Consider the following 19,550-nt stretch of genomic DNA (forward strand, 5'->3'; position numbering starts at 1 on the left):
TAATTTATACGTCGTTTATTCGCTCGGGTTATTCATTCGTTTTAAAATTAAAAGTTGACAATTTTATTCGTCCCTTTCCCTTTCACCGGGTAAGAAAATGACGGGTATAAGTTAAAATAAAATTAGGACATGTCTGCAGGAGTTGGAGCCAGTGTCGGTTGTTTTACTATACTTAAATAAAAAAAGAAAAACTAACAGATAAAAATTAGGTATTTCTACTGTTGTGTGAGTTGTGAGGTGCATTACCAACCTCAGCAACCCTGGTGTCAGGGTTTACCCCAATAAATAGTTACAAATTGCACCTTAAACAAATTGAACTAACAAGAAATCGAACTCGGTCGTCACAAAAAGTTTCAAAAATCTTTTAAATTACATTTTACCACAGCATTTCCCTAGAGTCATTTCAACTCGAATTAATTTCAAATGGTAATCCTCAAGGGACTTTATTAACAGGAAAAAAACAAACAAATCCACGACCAATAGCTAGTCGGTAAACATTAATTTAAAAAATGGTCAAGTGCGAGCTTCATTTAAGAACTGAGGGTTCTGTACTACTTAATAAAAATTGTTTCATGTGATAATTTGAAAGACAGTTTAGGGTACGCACTATTTCGATCTTAGTAATAACGATAATAAATATTTATATTTACGTTTAATTACGATGGAGCAACAACATAAAATCCTGTGTTAGCTGTATTATTTAAAAAAAAAACCCTATTGAAAAGGTAGATAGAAGAGAAGAATAATAGTAATATTTATTATCACTTTAAGGCGATGATAACCGCTTTAAGAGCTTTTAAAACACATATAAGGAATGCAAACTTCTAAAGTGATTATTCTTATTTTTTTATAGGTAAGTCAGACTGGTAGCAAAGGCTATTATTAAGCCAGTTACGGATCCCTAAAAATGGCTCGTGGCGTTAAAATCTATTTGTACTTCCCGTAAATTTCATTTGAAAAAAGACGGTATTTTAAAAACGCGTTAAACTAATTTATTTCTTGCACGATTTTCATAAAATCCTTGTCGATGCAGCCAATCAAACAGGGTAATCACAAAAACACGAAAAATAAATTATTTTAATTTTGTCGTGGCTCGATGTAATGTCATTTTATTTATAGCTTTTTTATTAGTGAAACCCCACCAAAGGATAATACACATACTTAAATATAAATACACAGACAATACTTACGTCATCATCTCCTTAGCGTGAGTCCGTTTTCACAGAGAACTTACCTAATCTGAAGATATGGCAGGTCCGGTTTGTAACAGAAGCGATTGTCTGTCTGACCTTCCAACCCTTGAAGGTAAAACCAGCCCAATACAGGTTAGGACACATTTCTATGAAACGCATTTCTCGGAAATGTGGGTTTCCTTACGATGTTTTCACTCATCGCTGAGTACTTCATAATCATTTACTTACAACGGATGCCTGGTAGAGACCGCTACTTAGCAATAAGTCCGCCTATTGTAGTCTTTCTATTTCTCTTTTATTTTTTATTTCCTGTTTGTGCAATAAAATATTTTGTTATGTTATACATACACATACATAAACTCACGCCCGTAATCCCTACTGGGGTGGGCAGAGCCACAAGTAATCAAAGACAACTTGCAGCCACTGTTGATACGATGTCGTAAGCTGGATATGATGAACCTTATGGTGATAAGTGATATGTTATGGTGGTTGTTATGTTATGACTTATGATATTCATAACAATAATAATTTCGAAATTTATTAGGTGTTTTAAACTTGCCTCACATACTTAAGTCTTCTCATGTATCCCTTCATGGGGTTAGTAGACATTTTTCAGATACTTCTAATACGAAGAGTAAATAAGCCATAAATGGTTATAATATATTTTAAAAAACCATTTAAATTAGGTCCCATAGGCAGAAAATTAAATCGAAAAAGACTGACTGATTGGAACCCGCAGTTCTTATTAAGCCAGAATGAACTCTATCGTTTTCTCTTTGTGAATGTTCCTTAGCACTGGTGAGTGCTATGAAATCAAAATTATTTTTAGAGTACAGTTACGAGGGTTTCAAGTTTTGTGTCCAGATAATGGCAATAGGTTCGCCCTCGACTATGTTGTAACAGTAATAGCTAGTAATTATGATATCTGCTATCTTAATACTAGTTCCATATTATATTTTGAACACTGGCAACACTTTGAGCATTAGTATGTCGGTAGTATGACGGTTAATCATGGCGCGAAGGGCATAAAAGACGCTCATCCATCCCAGAACGGGCATTCTATCGTTATCGCTAGCTGGAGTATAGACCTAAGTCGAATCTGTGCTGGTCGAGTGTACCACTAGTTGTAATACTATATTGTGAAAGTTACCAAGTGTATTTACAAATAAACGGTCGAGTTGTAAACTGATCTTTGAATCTTCGCACTGTCCCTACTGAAGGTTTCAATGTAATTTACATCCTATACAAGTACATACAAGTAGATACAAATACAAATACAAAAATATTTATTCGTGAATGTTGCGTGTTACAACATATTACAGGGTTACAGTGTTGTCATCGGTCTCAGCACACTCAGCCAAGAATTGGCATACGAATTTAAAATTGTCATGCATAAAACAAACTAAATCAACCTGAGAAATCAACATTAATAATATGAACTTGACAATAATTAAATAAAATAATTCAAATTTAAACTCAATAATAATAATTCCTAAATGTCATGCAGAATAATATAATATCAATAATAGTAGAGGGAAATGAATCAGCTCATTATTCTAAGTTCACATCAAGTGGAATTTTCCGTCGCAAAAGTATAGAATTTTAAATGAGTAATTTAAAAAAAAAAAACACTGAAATACATGAATTTTGCGACGGAAAATTCCACTTGATATTAACCCAGAGTCATGGTCTGAATCATCCTCCAAAGTTTTCGTTACGTTGTCACAATCACCTTATATAATTATTATGTACTTACTTTACACCAGTGCCTTCGGGGACACAGGTGTGAAGCCAAGTTATCCACGAGGATCTGACCCGCGGTGGATTCAAACATAAGGCGATGCATGCAAGCATTCCCATAAACATCATATCCGGGTCTATTTGTTTATTGACTAAATTAAGTTATTTAATAAAATACCAAATAAAATTTAATAATTTATTTTTAAATACATTTCTTTGATAAGTTTTTATATAAATGCCAATACAACTTATTTAGTAGTACTCTTAGATAAAATATAAATAAAATTTGATCAATAAACGTGACTTCATCAACTAACTATGACTAACAATCCTTATTACATAAAATAAATTAATAAACGATATTAAATAATTAATTGTGTAAAATTAATCATTCTTACAAAAGCACTGATTTACACTAATCAGCTTGAAAATCTATCTACAACAGATTTTAATAAAATTTATATCAGGTTAATTGTTCAATTTTATTAAGAATAATAATTAAATTGAGTAAATTGTTTTCAGAAAACTATAAATAGATTTGAGCAGTGTTGTTAATTGAAAACAGTTTTAAATTCAGCCATTTTAAGTTTGTAAATTATTTCAGTTGATTTTATATAAAGTCTATAAAAGTAATATCTACTTAATCAGTACAATTAAAAGGTTATTCCATAAAATATATAACAAATAATATTAATAATAAATTAAGTAGAATAAGAATATTTTTTAAATAAATTAGTTAATAAATAAAATGTTATCATTCACGTAAACATTCATACAATAAATTACATTCACTCATTTTTTAAAGTTTTAAATAGAATGACGAATTATTTTACCACAGTGGTAAATTCAATTCTAAAAGGTAAATAATTAATGCCATAAAATTAAATATAAAGTTTCTTTTTTTAAATGTATGTCGCCAACTCACGCAATTTTCAACTGAATATATATTATGCAAAAAGACAAAAGATTTTAGGACATTTTTGCGTTCACGGTAATGAAGAATATCCGGTGTTTAAAGAGCTACACACACACACACACGTCATTACTGTGGCGTTCTCTTATAATGAAAATTGCTTTTCGTTCTTCCAGTTTCTCGTCTGATAAAATCACACCACTGCTTTTTAGGGTTCCGTACCTAAAATATAAAAAACGAGCTTAATACTAATACTTCGCTTTCTGTCTGTCTGTCACCAGACTATCTCAAGAACCGCCAAAGAAGTTAATTGAATTTTTCACAAATTATGTACTTTTGTTGCCACTATAACAACAAATGAAATACTAAAAATAAAATAAATATTTTAGGGTGGCTACCATACAACAAACGCGATTTCTTTTACATTTTTTGCTCGATATCAATAACGGCAACAGGTAGGCAATATGAGTGTACATATTGTTGTTTATCTAGTCAACGATACGGAACCCATTATGCGCGCGACCGGCTCGCACTTGACGGTTTTGAATAATGATTATAGAACTTTAGTTTGAAACATGTCAAAAACATTTGCAAGACTTTAAAATTTTCTGATTTGACGAATAAAAGCTGCTCTCGTTTCGCCATGTAGAACATTGTTCTGGAATCTGAAACAAAAAGCTGTTATAAATTTCGGAACAAATTCAGGAAATCAATTTCCTGTCGTGTTTATCGGCGAACAGTCTACTTGCGACTATAATGACGTATGAGCTCCATCAGCTCATTCCACCAAGTCCATTCCATCTGAGGACATCCAGACGTACGGCGTGTTACCATCCTTACTTGGTTGACGTATCACTAATCCGCACCAAGCGCTTCGCTTCATCTTTCATAATGCGCACTATGCGCACAGCCAAGGAATGGAATGGGCTGCCGGCGTCGGTGTTTCCTGTATCTTATAACCTGGGGTTTTTTAAATCACGGGTGAATAGGCATTTTCTGGGATGCTCGTTCCACCATCGATCTCTTCCTCTCCTCGTAGAAGAACGAAGTCAAGAATAAACCCGTCTTAATTAAAACAATAATAATAATAATAATCCTGACGAAGTAAGAAACAGTTCCACGCGAAGATCAAGTCGCGGACAACAGCTTGTTAAAAACACAATGGTGCTGATTCCTGTACACAGCATCTAAATTTATTTTAAGTTTATACCTGTCATTTTCTTATCCGCCGAAAAGAAAAGGGACGGGTAATTGACAGGCATAAAATTCCTGGAGCGCAGTAAATTTTAGGCAGAAATTTAAAAAAACCCTTCCAAAATTGAATTAAGTTGACAGCACACGTCAAACGGATTGCGTATGAACAAGATGACTATTTAATTCGCCGGGGTTAATGTTCCATTTTAAAATTAACAGTTCTCCGTCCCTTTTCTTTTCGGTGGATAAGAAAAATACAAGTACATCTTAAAATAAAATTAGGTGTCTGCAGGAATCGGGGCATATATTTTCCAACCAATACGTTATAATAAAACTATACCCCGGGGAAGACATTGCGTTTGTTTCCAGTTCCAGATATTTGTCAAAGGAAAAATAAAATGTCCTTTCTCGATACAACGTAGGTACATTTGACATCATTCGTATACGATGAAATACGGCAAAACAAGTATTTATTTAGAAAATAAAATAGAAATATGAAACAAATCTGTGGTTGGACATCTTGGAAACTGTAATAGTAAAGAAAACTAAAGAACCTTTTGTTTATACAAAAAATCCGGTCAAGTGCGAGTCGAACTCTCTCACTGAGGGTACCGTACAAACTGCCGTAGTGTTTCATTTTATCCTGATTAGGTGGAAACTTGTCATTGGCTTAGTTTTCAAAGAAATATGTTCTACTATAGTTTTCAAGAGCTGTTAGTCTCATAAGTATAAAATAAAATGAACGAATGAATGAATGCTTTAAATGAAGAACGAACGATCGAATGAATGAATAAAAAAATAAATAATAAATACCTCAGCGTCAATTATGCAGTTTCCTCGCGGTGACAAGTTTATTGATATCGTGGTAGGCAGCGATCATAGTGTGCGCGGGAGCAGCGTTGGCGACGCAGGCGGGGAACGCGCGCATGCAGTCTGAGCCCTCCTGGCCGCGACGCGCCGCGCGCATGTAGCGGAAGAACCGGAGTATCTCAGGGTTGTCGGACACAGGGCGACGGAGCTCATTCAGTTCCCTGAGGGAGGAAAAAGTTTCATAAAATAAATAGCCTATATATACGTCCCACTGCTGGGCACAGGCCTCCCCTGATTCAACCGCAGCCGGGACCAACGGCTTAACGTGTTTGATAAGTTAGCAGAAGCACCAAAACATCTTTCGTACAATCAGGTGGATTAACCTGCAATGTCCTAGCCAAACAAAAGACAGTATCACAAAGTGATTTCGAGAATGTCCCCATCGGGAATGAAACCGGACCTCCAAATAGTGAACCCAACGCTCTAGACCTTAGATGCCGTTGGACTCATTATATTGCAATTACACTGCTGTCCGTCTTTAATTTTGACGCAGTTTACGCAAGTCGTACCGAAACTAAATGTCCCAGCTGCAACTATAGTCCAGTGCGAATGGCATCTTGACACTTCCTCGCGTTTCTGAGAAAAGGATCTTGACAGACAGACGGACGGACGGACGATAAATTGATCCTATAAGAGTTCCGTTTTTCCCTTCGAGCTAGGCAACCCTAAAAATAATGTTTTTTATTATAATTATCTAGGTAAATTCAATAAGCACATACAAAACGCGTCAAGACCAGGGGGAGGGGGTTAGTTAAGCAATTTTGCAATTTGACATTTGCGCATATAAAAGTAAGTGCGCAAAGGAAACAAATGTCAAATAGATGAAGACCTTGATTGGGTTAGAGGAAGCGTAATTGGTGTGTCAGGATCTTAGTAAGTGAAATTCTGTGGTCTCTGCCTACTCCAATAGGAAATAGGCGTGATCTTGGGGGTTAAAAAGGTCAAATCGAAGAAATTAATATAAAGAAGCAATATTGCTTTTTGTCATTCGATGGAATTGTGCACTTATTGCAATATTGCTTTTTAGATGAATTGCTTCGATGTGCCCTTTTTAACCTCTGTTATGTATGTATGTAAATTCAATTTTACATCACTGTATTTTGACTACCAAAATTTATTATTCACTTAGTCCTTTCATGAAGTTTCCGTAGTCAAGCTGTTACTACATGTTTTCATGTTCCTCGCTCTGCCGAGCTAAGTGCAACGTCAAACAAATTTTTCGAGGGAATAAAATTTCAAAGAGCTCGTTGTGTGTACCTAGTTGATGTTATTGAATAAAAGTAGGTACGTATTTCATTTCAATGTTAGCATGAAGCTGATGTAATTGAAAATGTAGATTATGTTTACATTTCTCCACGCGTCCTTAGCGGCTGACGGCCATTTATTTTAATTTTTTTTAATACTAAAAGACCCAGGGTATGAGGTGGGCACACCATATGAATTGGTGCAGAGCGGAGAATTATCGTTCTTTACGTAGTATGATTCTTTATAAATGATTATGCGGTGAAGAAAAACATCGTGAGGAAACCCACATTCCCGAGAAATGCATTTTCGGAGGTATGTGACCTAACCTGTATTGGGCTGGTTTTCTCTTCGCGGGTTGGAAAGTCAGACAGGCAGTCGCTTCTGTAAAAACTGGACCTGTCAAATCTTCAGGTTACAGTAAGTGGACCCTGTGAAAAACGGGATAATGCTAGGGAGATGATGACTTAGTCTGATTGTTTATTCTGTAGGGTAACAGTTACCTGCTTAGCTGCGCAGAAACCAAGTTGCTATACGGCGCATACTTGGCAGGGCTGGCATACATGAAGCAGATGAGTTGCTCGCGACAGGCCTCCAATTTGACGTCGCTGAGACTCTGCCCTCCGATTTGCATGCCGCTGTCTACTGCGTTCTCTGATGGGGCCAGGCCTAGAAACACAACGCTGAATCAGAAATCAGAATCATTTATTCAAAGTAATAATTTAAAAAAATAAAATAAAAGTTGAAAAATTAAAACCTGTCTACGGAATAATCGCGCTCTAAAAAGTATGAAATAAAAACTATTTTTCTGAAATTCTTTCGAATAGTGATTTTTAATTTTTAAACTTTTATTTTAATTTATATAGTTTTGAATGGATGCGACTTGCACAGGACCGGAAAGGATGGCGTGAAAGAGAGGAGGCCTATACCCAGCAGTGGGTGGATACTGGCTGAGTAGATATAGTTTCGGGGTCTTATTTTTATTAAGATAACGCGCTTCCATTTCTCTTATTTTTATCTTATCTCCAAGATTTGGAGATAAAACGTATACGGAGTATGTCTGAGCAGTTATATCCATACTAATATTATAAATGTCTGTTTGTGTGTCCGTATTTCCCGGCAAAACGCAGCGACGAATTGACGTGATTTTTATGTCGAGATAGTTCAAGGGATGGAGCAGGGTGCGGGGCAGCGACAACATGTACCTGAGCGCGTTAACCGAGAGGGTTGACTGCCCTATCGTAGTACACTGGATGAAGGTACTTATTATGCCTAATTCTGGTGCCTACGAGAAATAGACATTACCTAGTGTTACTTTACTAACATAGTTTTATAAGCGCCTTTTTGCGAACCTACTTGACATACTCAATGTGTTTAAATCGACAGAACCCGACGTTATCCCAACATTCGTGGCTAGGCAGCTAGAACGTTTACCACCTATTCTCTTTAATAGTTTGGATTGCACCAAGCTGTTAAAAGATATGCTTCGAATGCAAAATCAGCTGGAAGACATTAAAATCAACTATGCCACCATAGAACAACTGAATGAGCTTAAAACAGAAGTATTAGCAACAAAACATGACTCATTGCCGCCTTCGTCTGTTCGTAATGTAAATTTGAAACGAGGGGCCTGGAACCTGGATACTTTTGATAGTGGCCCTATGGGTATTGTGCAGTGTAATTCGACATTAAATGAAAGTTATGTTAAACAGGATCATACATCGGTTATGGAGAACACTTATCGCAATATTGTAAGGGTAGGTGAACAGAGAGATGTTTATGACTCAGCTTCGCAACAACGGTCATCGCTTGAACGCGATCGTAGCGGCGCGGGGCCGGTGAATCAGGAGCCGACTGTGAGTCGACGGCAGCCGAGTATTGCCGAGTGCACGCACACAGCAGAGACGGCCGGGCTCACGCACGCCTCGCTAACAATGCAACCAGCAGAGCGTCAGCTGATTATGAATGGAAACAACACCGACTGGCGAAATATGGATCAGGTGCAAAAACAGAGTGAAAATGAGAATAAAGGGTGGAATATAGTGGGCAAGCGTAATAAACCGTCGAGGCATCGTCTTCTGGGCCAGTTTGGCGCTGCACGAGACTTGCGTTGCAATTTTAAAGCGGCGGAAAGAAAAATCCCTTTACTCATTACGAATGTACATAAAGATACTACAGAGGAAGACGTTATTAAATACATAGCTGAACAGACGAAGGATAATGTATCGTTACACGAAATACATATTAAAAAACCACGAGACTATAAGGCATATAAAGTGTACGTGTCAAAAAACAAGTTGCCTATGTACTTAAATGAAAAATTATGGCCGGAAGATGTAATCTTTAGGCCGTTTGTTGACAAGTATTCGTACAGAGGTAGCTCTGTAACCGTTTCCGATACTAAGAGAAATGGCTAATCGCGTCAGTAGGATTGCTACATTTAACTGCAAATCGATTAAGCGCTCCATTGATGGTGTAAGAGAGCTATGCCGTACTTGCGACGTGATTGCTTCGCAGGAGACCTGGTTGCGGCCTGACGAGATAAATTACTTAAGTACCATAGACCGTTCTTTTGGATATACTGGAACGTCGGCTATGGATATGACGATGGGAATCCTTCAAGGTCGTCCATTCGGCGGCGTTTCGTTGTTGTATAGATACAGTGCGTTTCCAAAAGTGTCAGTGATTAAATGTGATAACGCGCGGATGTGTGCAATTAAAGTGTTTATTAATAACCAGCCTATAATTTTAATGAGTGTGTATATGCCTACTAATGCGCCTGTTAATTTGCCAGAATTCACAGACTGCCTGGGTAAGGTAAGTGCTATTATAGACGAATATGGCATAGAATCTGTTTATATACTGGGGGATTTTAATGCAAGCCCTGGGGGTTTATTTTATGCTGAACTAATGTCTTTTTGTAGTGAACAGAAGTGGGCGTGTATAGATATAGTAAAATTAGGCCAATCGTCTCACACCTATACCTACATTAGTGAAGCATATGGAACCCCCAGCTGGTTGGACCACGCTATCCTGACCCGGGCCGCTGTGGATTCTGTGCGTAATGTTTTTGTGAAATATGATGTGTTTTGGTCCGATCATTTTCCCCTTATCATCGAGTGCGATTTTGAGCTTTTAATACCCATACTGCGGAGCACAGTAGTAGCAGATAAAAAAGGCGTATGGGGAGAGAGAACGGAGCAACAGATTGCACTTTATGGTAGAGAGGCTCATATTAGATTGAGAAATATAGACTTTGACCAAAAATATGTTAATTGTGCAGATTTTTACTGTAATAGCCCGGCTCATAGGCGTGCTCTGGACATTATGTACAATAGTATTGTGACCGCGTTATGCGAAGCATCGGAGTGCGGTAAGGTTGTACGTAAAGGAGGGAGAGGTCCGCGTATCTTGGGGTGGAATCAACATGTGCTGGAAGCTCACCGTGTGGCCAGGGTGAAGTTTAGAGAGTGGGTGCTGTGTGGGTGGCCTGGGTCGGGGGTAATTTATGATGAAATGTGTGACAGTCGCAGAGTATTTAAATCTAGACTGAGGTGGTGTCAAAACCACGAAGAACAGTTAAGGATGGACGCTCTCGCTGAGCAACACTCCAAGGGTGACTTCCGAGGTTTCTGGCGTAGTACGAAGAAGGAAAATACTCGGCCTGGCATGCCGGTGAGTGTCAATGGTATTAGTGACCCCAAAGCCATAGCTGGCATTTTCAAGGACCATTTTAGGATACAGTCGCCGCTGGGCCCTAGTAGGTTGATGTTCGACGATCAGAATAAAAACGAGATAGTGGGGACGAGATTTACGGCCAAGAACGTTGCACACGCCATAAAGTCAATTTCACGAGGGAAATCTCCGGGCCACGATGGTTTGAGCATAGAGCACCTCCAGCATGCTGGTCCACACATGTCACGAGTTCTTGCTATGTTTTATAACTTAAGTATTAGTCACACGTACTTACCTAAAGACATGTTGAAGACCATTGTAGTTCCGGTAGTGAAAAATAAAACAGGGGATTTGACTGATACATGCAATTATAGGCCGATCTCGTTAGCCACTGTCATCGCGAAAGTACTTGACGCTATGCTTAATACACAGTTGCACAAACACTTGAATATACATGACAATCAATTTGGCTTTAGACCTCATTTGTCGACTGAAAGTGCCATACTGTGCCTTAAGCATACCGTCAGGTATTATACTGATCGTGACACCCCGGTTTACGCGTGCTTCCTAGACCTGTCCAAGGCTTTTGATCTGGTGTCCTATGACGTGCTATGGAAGAAACTCGAGTCTACTAACTTACCTAGAGAACTGTTAGACATCCTCAGGTACTGGTATGGACACCAGGTCAACAAGGTCAGATGGGCGGGAGCGATGTCGGAAGAGTATGGTTTGGAGTGTGGGGTGAGACAGGGAGGCTTAACCTCCCCTTCACTCTTCAACCTATATATGAACGAGTTGATTGTCGCGCTGAGCAATCAGCATGTCGGCTGTAATATTGACGGTGTAAGCGTCAATAATCTTAGCTATGCAGACGACATGGTGCTGCTGAGCGCATCGGTCTGTGGTCTTAGGAGGCTGCTAAGTTTATGTCAGGAGTACGCTTTGAGTCACGGTCTAAAATATAATGTATTAAAAAGTCAGTATATGGTCTTTGAGGCTGGCAGAAATAAGCCAGACAACATACCGCCTGTATGGTTATATGGTACTCCATTGGAAAGAGTATACACGTTTAAATACCTAGGTCACGTCGTTACTGCCGACCTCAAGGACGATGCTGATATAGAGAGGGAGCGAAGGGCGCTGTGCGTAAGAGCAAATATGTTGGCCCGCAGGTTTGCGCGGTGTTCAAGCGGTGTGAAGATGACTCTTTTCAAAGCATATTGCACGTCGCTGTACACGTGCGTTTTGTGGGCAAACTATACGCAAAAAACGTACAATGCGCTTCGAGTCCAATATAATAATGCGTTCAGGGTGGTGATGGGGCTGAGTCGGTACTGCAGTGCCTCGGGCATGTTCGCGGAAGCACGGATAGCTTGTTTTCACAGCACTATGCGAGTGCGTGCGGCGGCACTGGTACGGCGAGTGCGTGCCAGCCCCAACGCCGTCCTGGCGGTGATCGCGGACAGATTGGACTGTCCTTACATCATGCACTGCTGCGACAGGCATGTAAAAACTGGTATTGGTTAGATATTATGTTAGTGTATTTCATTTTAATTTTATTTTAGTTTATTTTCATTGTATTTTATATCATTTTATTGTCATTTCATTTTGTTTTATTTAATTTTTTATTTTTACTGTATTGTGTCAAAAGTATTGTATATGAGCCTTATGTTGCTTGAAATAAATGTATTTTATTTTTTTTTTTTTTTTTATTTTATTTTATTTTTTATTTTTTTTTTCTTACTAACAATAATATGGAGTACAATCTGAAATAAATGTAATAATAAAATAATAAAATAAAATAAATAGGCAACTTTCTAACCCTCCACTTCCCTAAAATGAGCCGTGGCGTGGTGTCCCGCCCCAGACAGGGGAGAAGGGAAGTCCAGGGGACAGGATATAAAATTTGTAGGGTGTCAAGAAGTGCGGGTGGGAAAGAGCCCCGAACAAGTACCACTCGCATCGCCCATGATTCGGTCCTTAGGTCCGAATGACCGAAAGGTTGGTAGGACCATGGGAAGGTGGTGGGTTCCCTAAAATGAGGGGTGAAAGTTTTTATGGAGCATTCCTATTTTCAAGGTAGACAGTAACAAATGAAAGGAATTTATTTACACCATAAACAAAACAAATAAAATTAAAATAAAACTAAAACAAATAAACAGAACTCAAAATAAAAGTAACAAATTGTTATGCGGACTACATGTGACTAACAAAAATATTTTTTGGAAATCTGCCCCAACCCCTTTAAAGAGGGAGTGACATTTTATACGGGACTTTTCGCGGTTTTTAGGGTAGGAATAAGCTAACAAAAATTGGTACATTAGGAAAGGGGAACCGTGTTACCCCCACTTTAAAGCGAGCGATGCCACGGGCAGAAGCTAGTTATCATACATACATACATAAACAGCCTATATACGTCCCACTGCTGGGCACAGGCCTCCCCTCAATCAACCAGAGGGGGTATGGAGCATACTCCACCACGCTGCTCCAGTGCGGGTTGGTGGAGGTGTTTTTTTCCGGCTAATGGCCGGGACCAACAGCTTAACGTGCCCTCCAAAGCAGGGAATCATCTTACTTATTCGGACAATCAGGTGATTCAAGCCTGAAAAGTCCTTACCAAAGAGTACAGTCTCACAAAGTGATTTCGACAATGTCTCCATCGGTAATCGAACCCGGACCTCCAGATCGTGAGCTTAACGCTCCAACCACTAGAGCACGGAGACTGTTAAGCTAGTTATCAAATTAACATAATTATCGGAAAAAATCCACTTGATATCAACTCGTAATCGTGTATCATTCCTCAAAGTTTTCGTTACGGCATAGAATAAGGTACTACGTATAGAACGGCAACTCTCCGCTCCCCACCAGCGTCTGAGCTAGGTTTACCTCACCCCCCCCCCCCCCTCGAACATAGTTTAGACTTGAATCGTGAAGGCTGCGCGCGAAGTGTTGTAAAAAAAGCATCTTTCGTAAGAAGTAGTACCAACCTAAGTTAGTCATCATCATCGGCCCATTAACGTCCCCACTGCTGGGGCACGGGCCTTCCCTATGGATGGATAGGGAGATCGGGCCTTAAACCATCACGCGGGCCCAGTGCGGATTGATGGTTATTAACGACTGCTAATGCAGCCGGGACCAACGGCTTAACGTGCCTTCCGAAGCACGGAGGAGCTCGAGATGAAAACTTTTTTTTTTTGTGGTCACCCATCCTATGACCGGCCTTTGCGAAAGTTGCTTTACTTCAACAATCGCAGACCGAGCGCGTTTACCGCTGCGCCACCGAGCTCCTCCTACCTAAGTTTAATGACGGTTAAATTATGAATTGTAATTGGCAGCCCTCAGACGTCACACATACAGTTGCGCGAGTTGCGCGATTTGATATGTCAATGTGTACATACATACATACATAAACTCACGCAAGCAGAGACTATAGAATTCCATTTGCTTCGATCCTGACACACTTCTCTTGCTTCCTCCACATTCATCAATCGCTTCATACACGCACGCCGGTTCAGAGTAGATCGTATTGAACCTTTTCTAAGGACATCTCCAATTTGATCATCAATATGATATGTCAATTTATTTATTATTTTAATAATAATATGTCAATGTGTAGTGTCTGTGTAAAACGGGGTCGTTTGTATGAAGTGTCCAGGGTGTGGTTATGGTGTCATTAATAATACGGTGTATACAAAAGTGGCGCGAGGAGCTCGGTGGCGCAGCGGTAAACGCGCTCGGTCTGCTATTGTTAAGTTAAGCAACTTTCGCAAAGGCCGGTCATAGGATGGGTGACCACAAAAAAAAAAAAAATTCATCTCGAGCTCCTCCGTTCTTCGGAAGGCACGTTAAGCCGTTGGTCCCGGTTGCATTAGCAGTCGTTAATAACTACCAATCCGCACTGGGCCCGCGTGGTTGTGTAAGGCCCGATCTCCCTATTCATCCATAGGGAAGGCCCGTCCCCATGATGATGATGATATAACAGTAGTCAGAGCCATGATAATATATGCGTTTACTTAACAGCTTAAATTTTGTATACGTATCTATTATACGTGGCAAGTTTCCGGTGCTCAACCACGTAAACTTTAAGCTCATAAACATAACGCGATGAACTTTCTACTTTAATAACTTATTAACAGAAAGTAAGATCTTTCCAACAAAGTTTATCGCGGTCGAGTTTCAGTATACCTCTCTGCGATAGGTCATATTATATAGGTACATTATATCGTCATTTTATAAGAAACCCAAGTAAATAAAACCTACCCCCTATGTTTATCATAATTATAATATAAGTGGCTGAATGTGCACGCATGTTTTAATGTTATAGTCTAGTTTTACGTTACACTTAATTATCTTATTTCACGACTGTAACTAGTAATGTATGCCATAAATAAATAAATAAATAAATCATCAAATGATGTGTTTATCTGCAAGACAACCTCGATTTGGGACAGTGAGGAACTTTAAGTACCCCAAAAATAAAATATAATTTTCTCATTACTCGGTTACATAATTATTTTGACATTCAGAAACTGTCGACGAATGATTTTCAGAAAGAATTGTATAAATGGATTTTGGCAAAAAATATTTACAAAATTAAAGATTTTATTGAATTTTGATAACTTTTGACATGCATGTACTTAATATAACCATCATTTTTGACATGTACCTAACTATTAGAGTATTTTTTTATTAATTTTTTTATTGTTTGTTTTCATTGTATTTTGACTATTTTAATTTTATTCTTTGACTTGTTAGTACACTAACAAATTTGCATGCCTATGTTATGGCCAAATATGTTGTTCTTAAATATTATTTATTGTTACCACCTTAAATACCATATTTGTGCAATAAATGATTTGATTGATAAGGTTTAAGTAATTAATTTTGAATTATTTTTATATTTCGTTTTGTAATAAGTAAAGCTTGTCTTTTTATTATCTCTTCAAAATAAATGTTAGTGATTATTTAGAAGATATGAATGCATGGGATTAACTGTCTGAGAACTAATATTAGGCAGCTAAATTACTCAATTGTATAAAAATATTTTATGTTTTTTTAAAAAAGAACGTCTAGGGCCCTGTGCCGAAGTTTTTCTTGCAGCTTCTTTTCCTCGGCTATACAGGTTGTGAGAAGCTGCAGTAGTTTTAGGCGGATGAGAAGTTCGTTATGTAGAAATTGACCGACCGAGAAGATGTTACCCACTTAAAAAAAGATATTTTTGTATTTACCACAGGCTTCGTCAAAAAGGAATTAAAACAAGAATTTGTTCAATTGGTTCAAAAATACAATGTAATGACATATATAAAAATTATTGTTTCTTGATATTTATGTATTAAATAAAAAACATAGAACACGTTCAGCTGCTTGTCTTCCCGGACATATCGTAAAACCGACAGAGGGATTGTTGACACTTATTTGCATTGGACACTTTAAGATGCGCCAATGTCAAATTCCAATATTGCTTTTTAATATGAATTGCTTTGATGTGGCCTTTTTAACCCCCCTGAGCGGCCAAGTAGTTAATGCCATATTCGCCAAATCTACAATAAGTCAATAAAAAAAAACAATATTACAGGTAGGTAGGTACCAATAATATTGACGGATGAAGGAAAAATAAACAGAAGAGCAAAGGAAAATTGGATTGTAAGGGCAAATTATTCCTAATACGGGATTGGCAATAAAACTTCTTAATGCCTTCAATTCTGCAAAATCGTTAATTTTCAGATTCCATTTATTGGATTAGGCTCCGGTAACGAGCAAGACGATTGGAAATAGGCGTTTTGAATTCTTTTAGCTTCTATTTTTAGTATGGCAGCGAATAAAACACAAAATAATGTTTTATTTGTGTGTTATATTTCTGATATGTATCAGAAATCAGCTTCTATGCTGTTTTGGGAGCAAATAAAAAACATAGAAAACGTTCAGCTGCTTGTCTTCCCGGGCATGTCGTAAAAACCGACAGAGGGATTGTGTCCTCTAACATGATGGACTAATGTTATGGGCGATAGGCTGATCCCTTATCACCATAAGGTTCATCATATCCAGCTTACGACATCGTATCAACAGTGGCTGCAAGTTGTCTTTGATTACTTGTGGCTCTGCCCACCCCATTAGGGATTACGGGCGTGAGTTTATGTATGTATGTGTATGTGTATCAGAAATCAGAACCATTTATTCAACGGACGGAAAAAGTTGTATTATTGATTTGTACCTTTTGTATAGTATCCTCCACCTAGATATGAATTTAACAAACTGAGAGCTCTCAGTACGTAGTTGTTACCTGACGCATGTCACAACCCGGACACTTCATACAAACAACCTCATTTTACACAGGCGTATAGTACACGCGCATCTGTGTTTGTGCTGTCTGACGCCATACTATTCTAATCTAAACTATGTTTAAGGGGGGTGAGGTATACCTAGCTCAGACGCTGGTGGGGAGCGGAGAGTTGCCGTTCTATACGTAGTATTATTCTTTATTCTATGCCAATGTCAAGGGCTTGGCGGCTGAATAATATTAGGATTATTGATTTATGGCGTTGACAGTAAGTCATGGCGTGATTATAATGGGTGTTAGTGACATCGTAACGAATACTGAGGGGGTTGATTCAGACCATGATTCTGAGTTAAAATAAAGTGGAATTTTCCGTCGCAAAATTCATGATTTTTTTTTAGTTTTTTTAAATTATTTCAATTCTATACTTTTGCGTTGGAAAATTTCACTTGATATTAACTCAGAATAATCAGATGAATCATCCCTCTCAGTATTCGTTACGATGACACTTACACCCCGTACAAGTACATGCGGTAGCCATATAAGTAGGTATGGGTGTTAGTGACACCGTAACGAATACTGAGGGGGATGGTTCAGACCATGATTCTGAGTTGATATCAAGTGGAATTTCGTGTCAAAAAATTCATGAAAATTTTTCTTTTCTTTTTAATTATTTTCCAATCCATACTTTTGCGACGGAAATTTCTACTTGATATCAACTCAGAATCATGGCCTGAACCACCCCTCAAAGTTTTCGTTACGATGTCACTAACACCCTGTATGTAGATTAGATAAATACTTATGTAAAGTATGAGAATCTACACTAATGCACCGAAAACTGGGTCATATTCACATCTAAAGCTAAGTTTTAAAGCACACATACACGCCTGAAAAGTTTCTTTACTCCGCTCCTAAAATAAACTCTTACAGGAAAATTCCTAAGGTCCTGAAGCATTTGCAACTTTGTCCAATTGCCGCTATTTCCTTTAAAACTAATTGGTAAAAACCGTTAAGGCTTGAAAACTTTTGGGATTAAGGAAGTTCATTATTTGAACTTCGTCTTTTATAGGATCATGAAGTTAGATGAAATGGCTAAAGATAAAGGAAAGTGAGATCTTGTTTAGAATTTAACACTCTTATTCTGAGATGTTAACTCAAACCTTCCGCGACTCCCGTCTTCAGTTCTTTCAGGCGACCAGTAAGAAGACCTCGAACTCATCTCAAAATCGGTATTCTTAAACCTCGCCTCAACCGTATCTCGACTTTACTCCAGTAATGCGTGACGTCATTATTTTCGCATAATTTTGTTGGCAGTATGACATGCTCGACTCCTGTGAGTAAAGTCCTCAAGTCGATGATGTAAATGTCAACTTAAAATACCAAAACGCTCAGAGATCGAATCGAGTGGAAGAAGTTTCGAGTTAGGATCTTAGAATATGGGTGTGAGATGCCAGGAACTTCAGACTCAGGTCTGTATGAATAGGCCTATTGAAAAATGAAGCCCAATATTTAAGTAAATTTCTTTAGATGCTAGACTAGATGGTGCAAATTAGCATGAAGTACGATGTCGTATATGCTATATAGTCATATATGCCATGTCAGAGGTCTTTGGCGGCTTAGTAATAACCCTGGTACCAGGGTTGCCGACGTCTGCCCGATACAATGGTATCGGGCAAGCTAACATCACCAGTATATGGCGTCAGTAGGATCCAACAACTCACAGATGTACCCACTGCTAGACTTGTTTACTTCAGCTACTTTCACAGCATAATATCTTACGGCATTTTATGCGGCCGAGCTGCTGATGCAGGAATTATTGTCATTATCCTAAAAGATCAGTTCACGCTATTTATAATTTGCGTTGTCGGGACCCTCGGAAGGAGAAATTAATATACGGACTGGTACAATGCAATATATTTATGAAAACGACTGACGTCACAACGGTAGAACTTCTACCGTGTGGATTGTGAGGTCAGGAACCCTGGTCTCAAGGCTATTTTTGAGCTGCCAAAGGCCCTCGATGACACAGCATCAGTCATCAACAGCAGTAAGTAGTAGCCGGATCCAAAACTGATGGAAGCTCACCAAGTCTCGCGAAGATCCCATCTAGCCTGGACAACAGCGGGGAGTAGAACGGATCATAGTTGTTCAGGATCATTGACGAAGCTGGAATCTTCTGGAACACCTGTAAGAAAGGCATAAATGACTTAATCACTGGCTTTCATGTTGGGAGCGAATAAAACACAGAACACGTTCAGCTAGCTTGACCTTCCGGACATCTCGTAAGTTCCGACAGAGGGACTGTATCCTTTAAATCACTGTCTTATTATAATAACACCACAACTCACACATTAGTAAATAGACATAACTCACAGTAAAAAAATATCCCATTCATTTCTGTCTACGTATACATAAGGGCTAATTACAGTCGGACTGCATTTAAACTGCC

The 19,550-nt window shown here is 38.5% G+C and overlaps 1 protein-coding gene across 1 annotated transcript in view; it reads right to left on the bottom strand.

Moving 5' to 3' along the window:
- Positions 1-3,720: 3,720 nt before the first annotated feature.
- The window catches only part of LOC126377090 (uncharacterized), a 101,331-nt gene continuing 85,501 nt past the window's right edge, over positions 3,721-19,550 (bottom strand). Inside the window, exons 6-9 of the mRNA XM_050024747.1 lie at positions 19,187-19,286; positions 7,656-7,821; positions 5,854-6,071; positions 3,721-4,511 (exon numbers count right to left, since the gene is read on the bottom strand). Of these exons, the coding sequence (XP_049880704.1) occupies positions 5,861-6,071; positions 7,656-7,821; positions 19,187-19,286 (477 nt within the window). The 3' untranslated portion in view covers positions 3,721-4,511; positions 5,854-5,860. The remainder of the gene's footprint in view (positions 4,512-5,853; positions 6,072-7,655; positions 7,822-19,186; positions 19,287-19,550) is intronic.

The sequence above is a fragment of the Pectinophora gossypiella genome, chromosome 22 (genome assembly GCF_024362695.1).
Source record: "Pectinophora gossypiella chromosome 22, ilPecGoss1.1, whole genome shotgun sequence".
NCBI classification, from domain to species: Eukaryota; Metazoa; Arthropoda; class Insecta; order Lepidoptera; family Gelechiidae; genus Pectinophora; species Pectinophora gossypiella.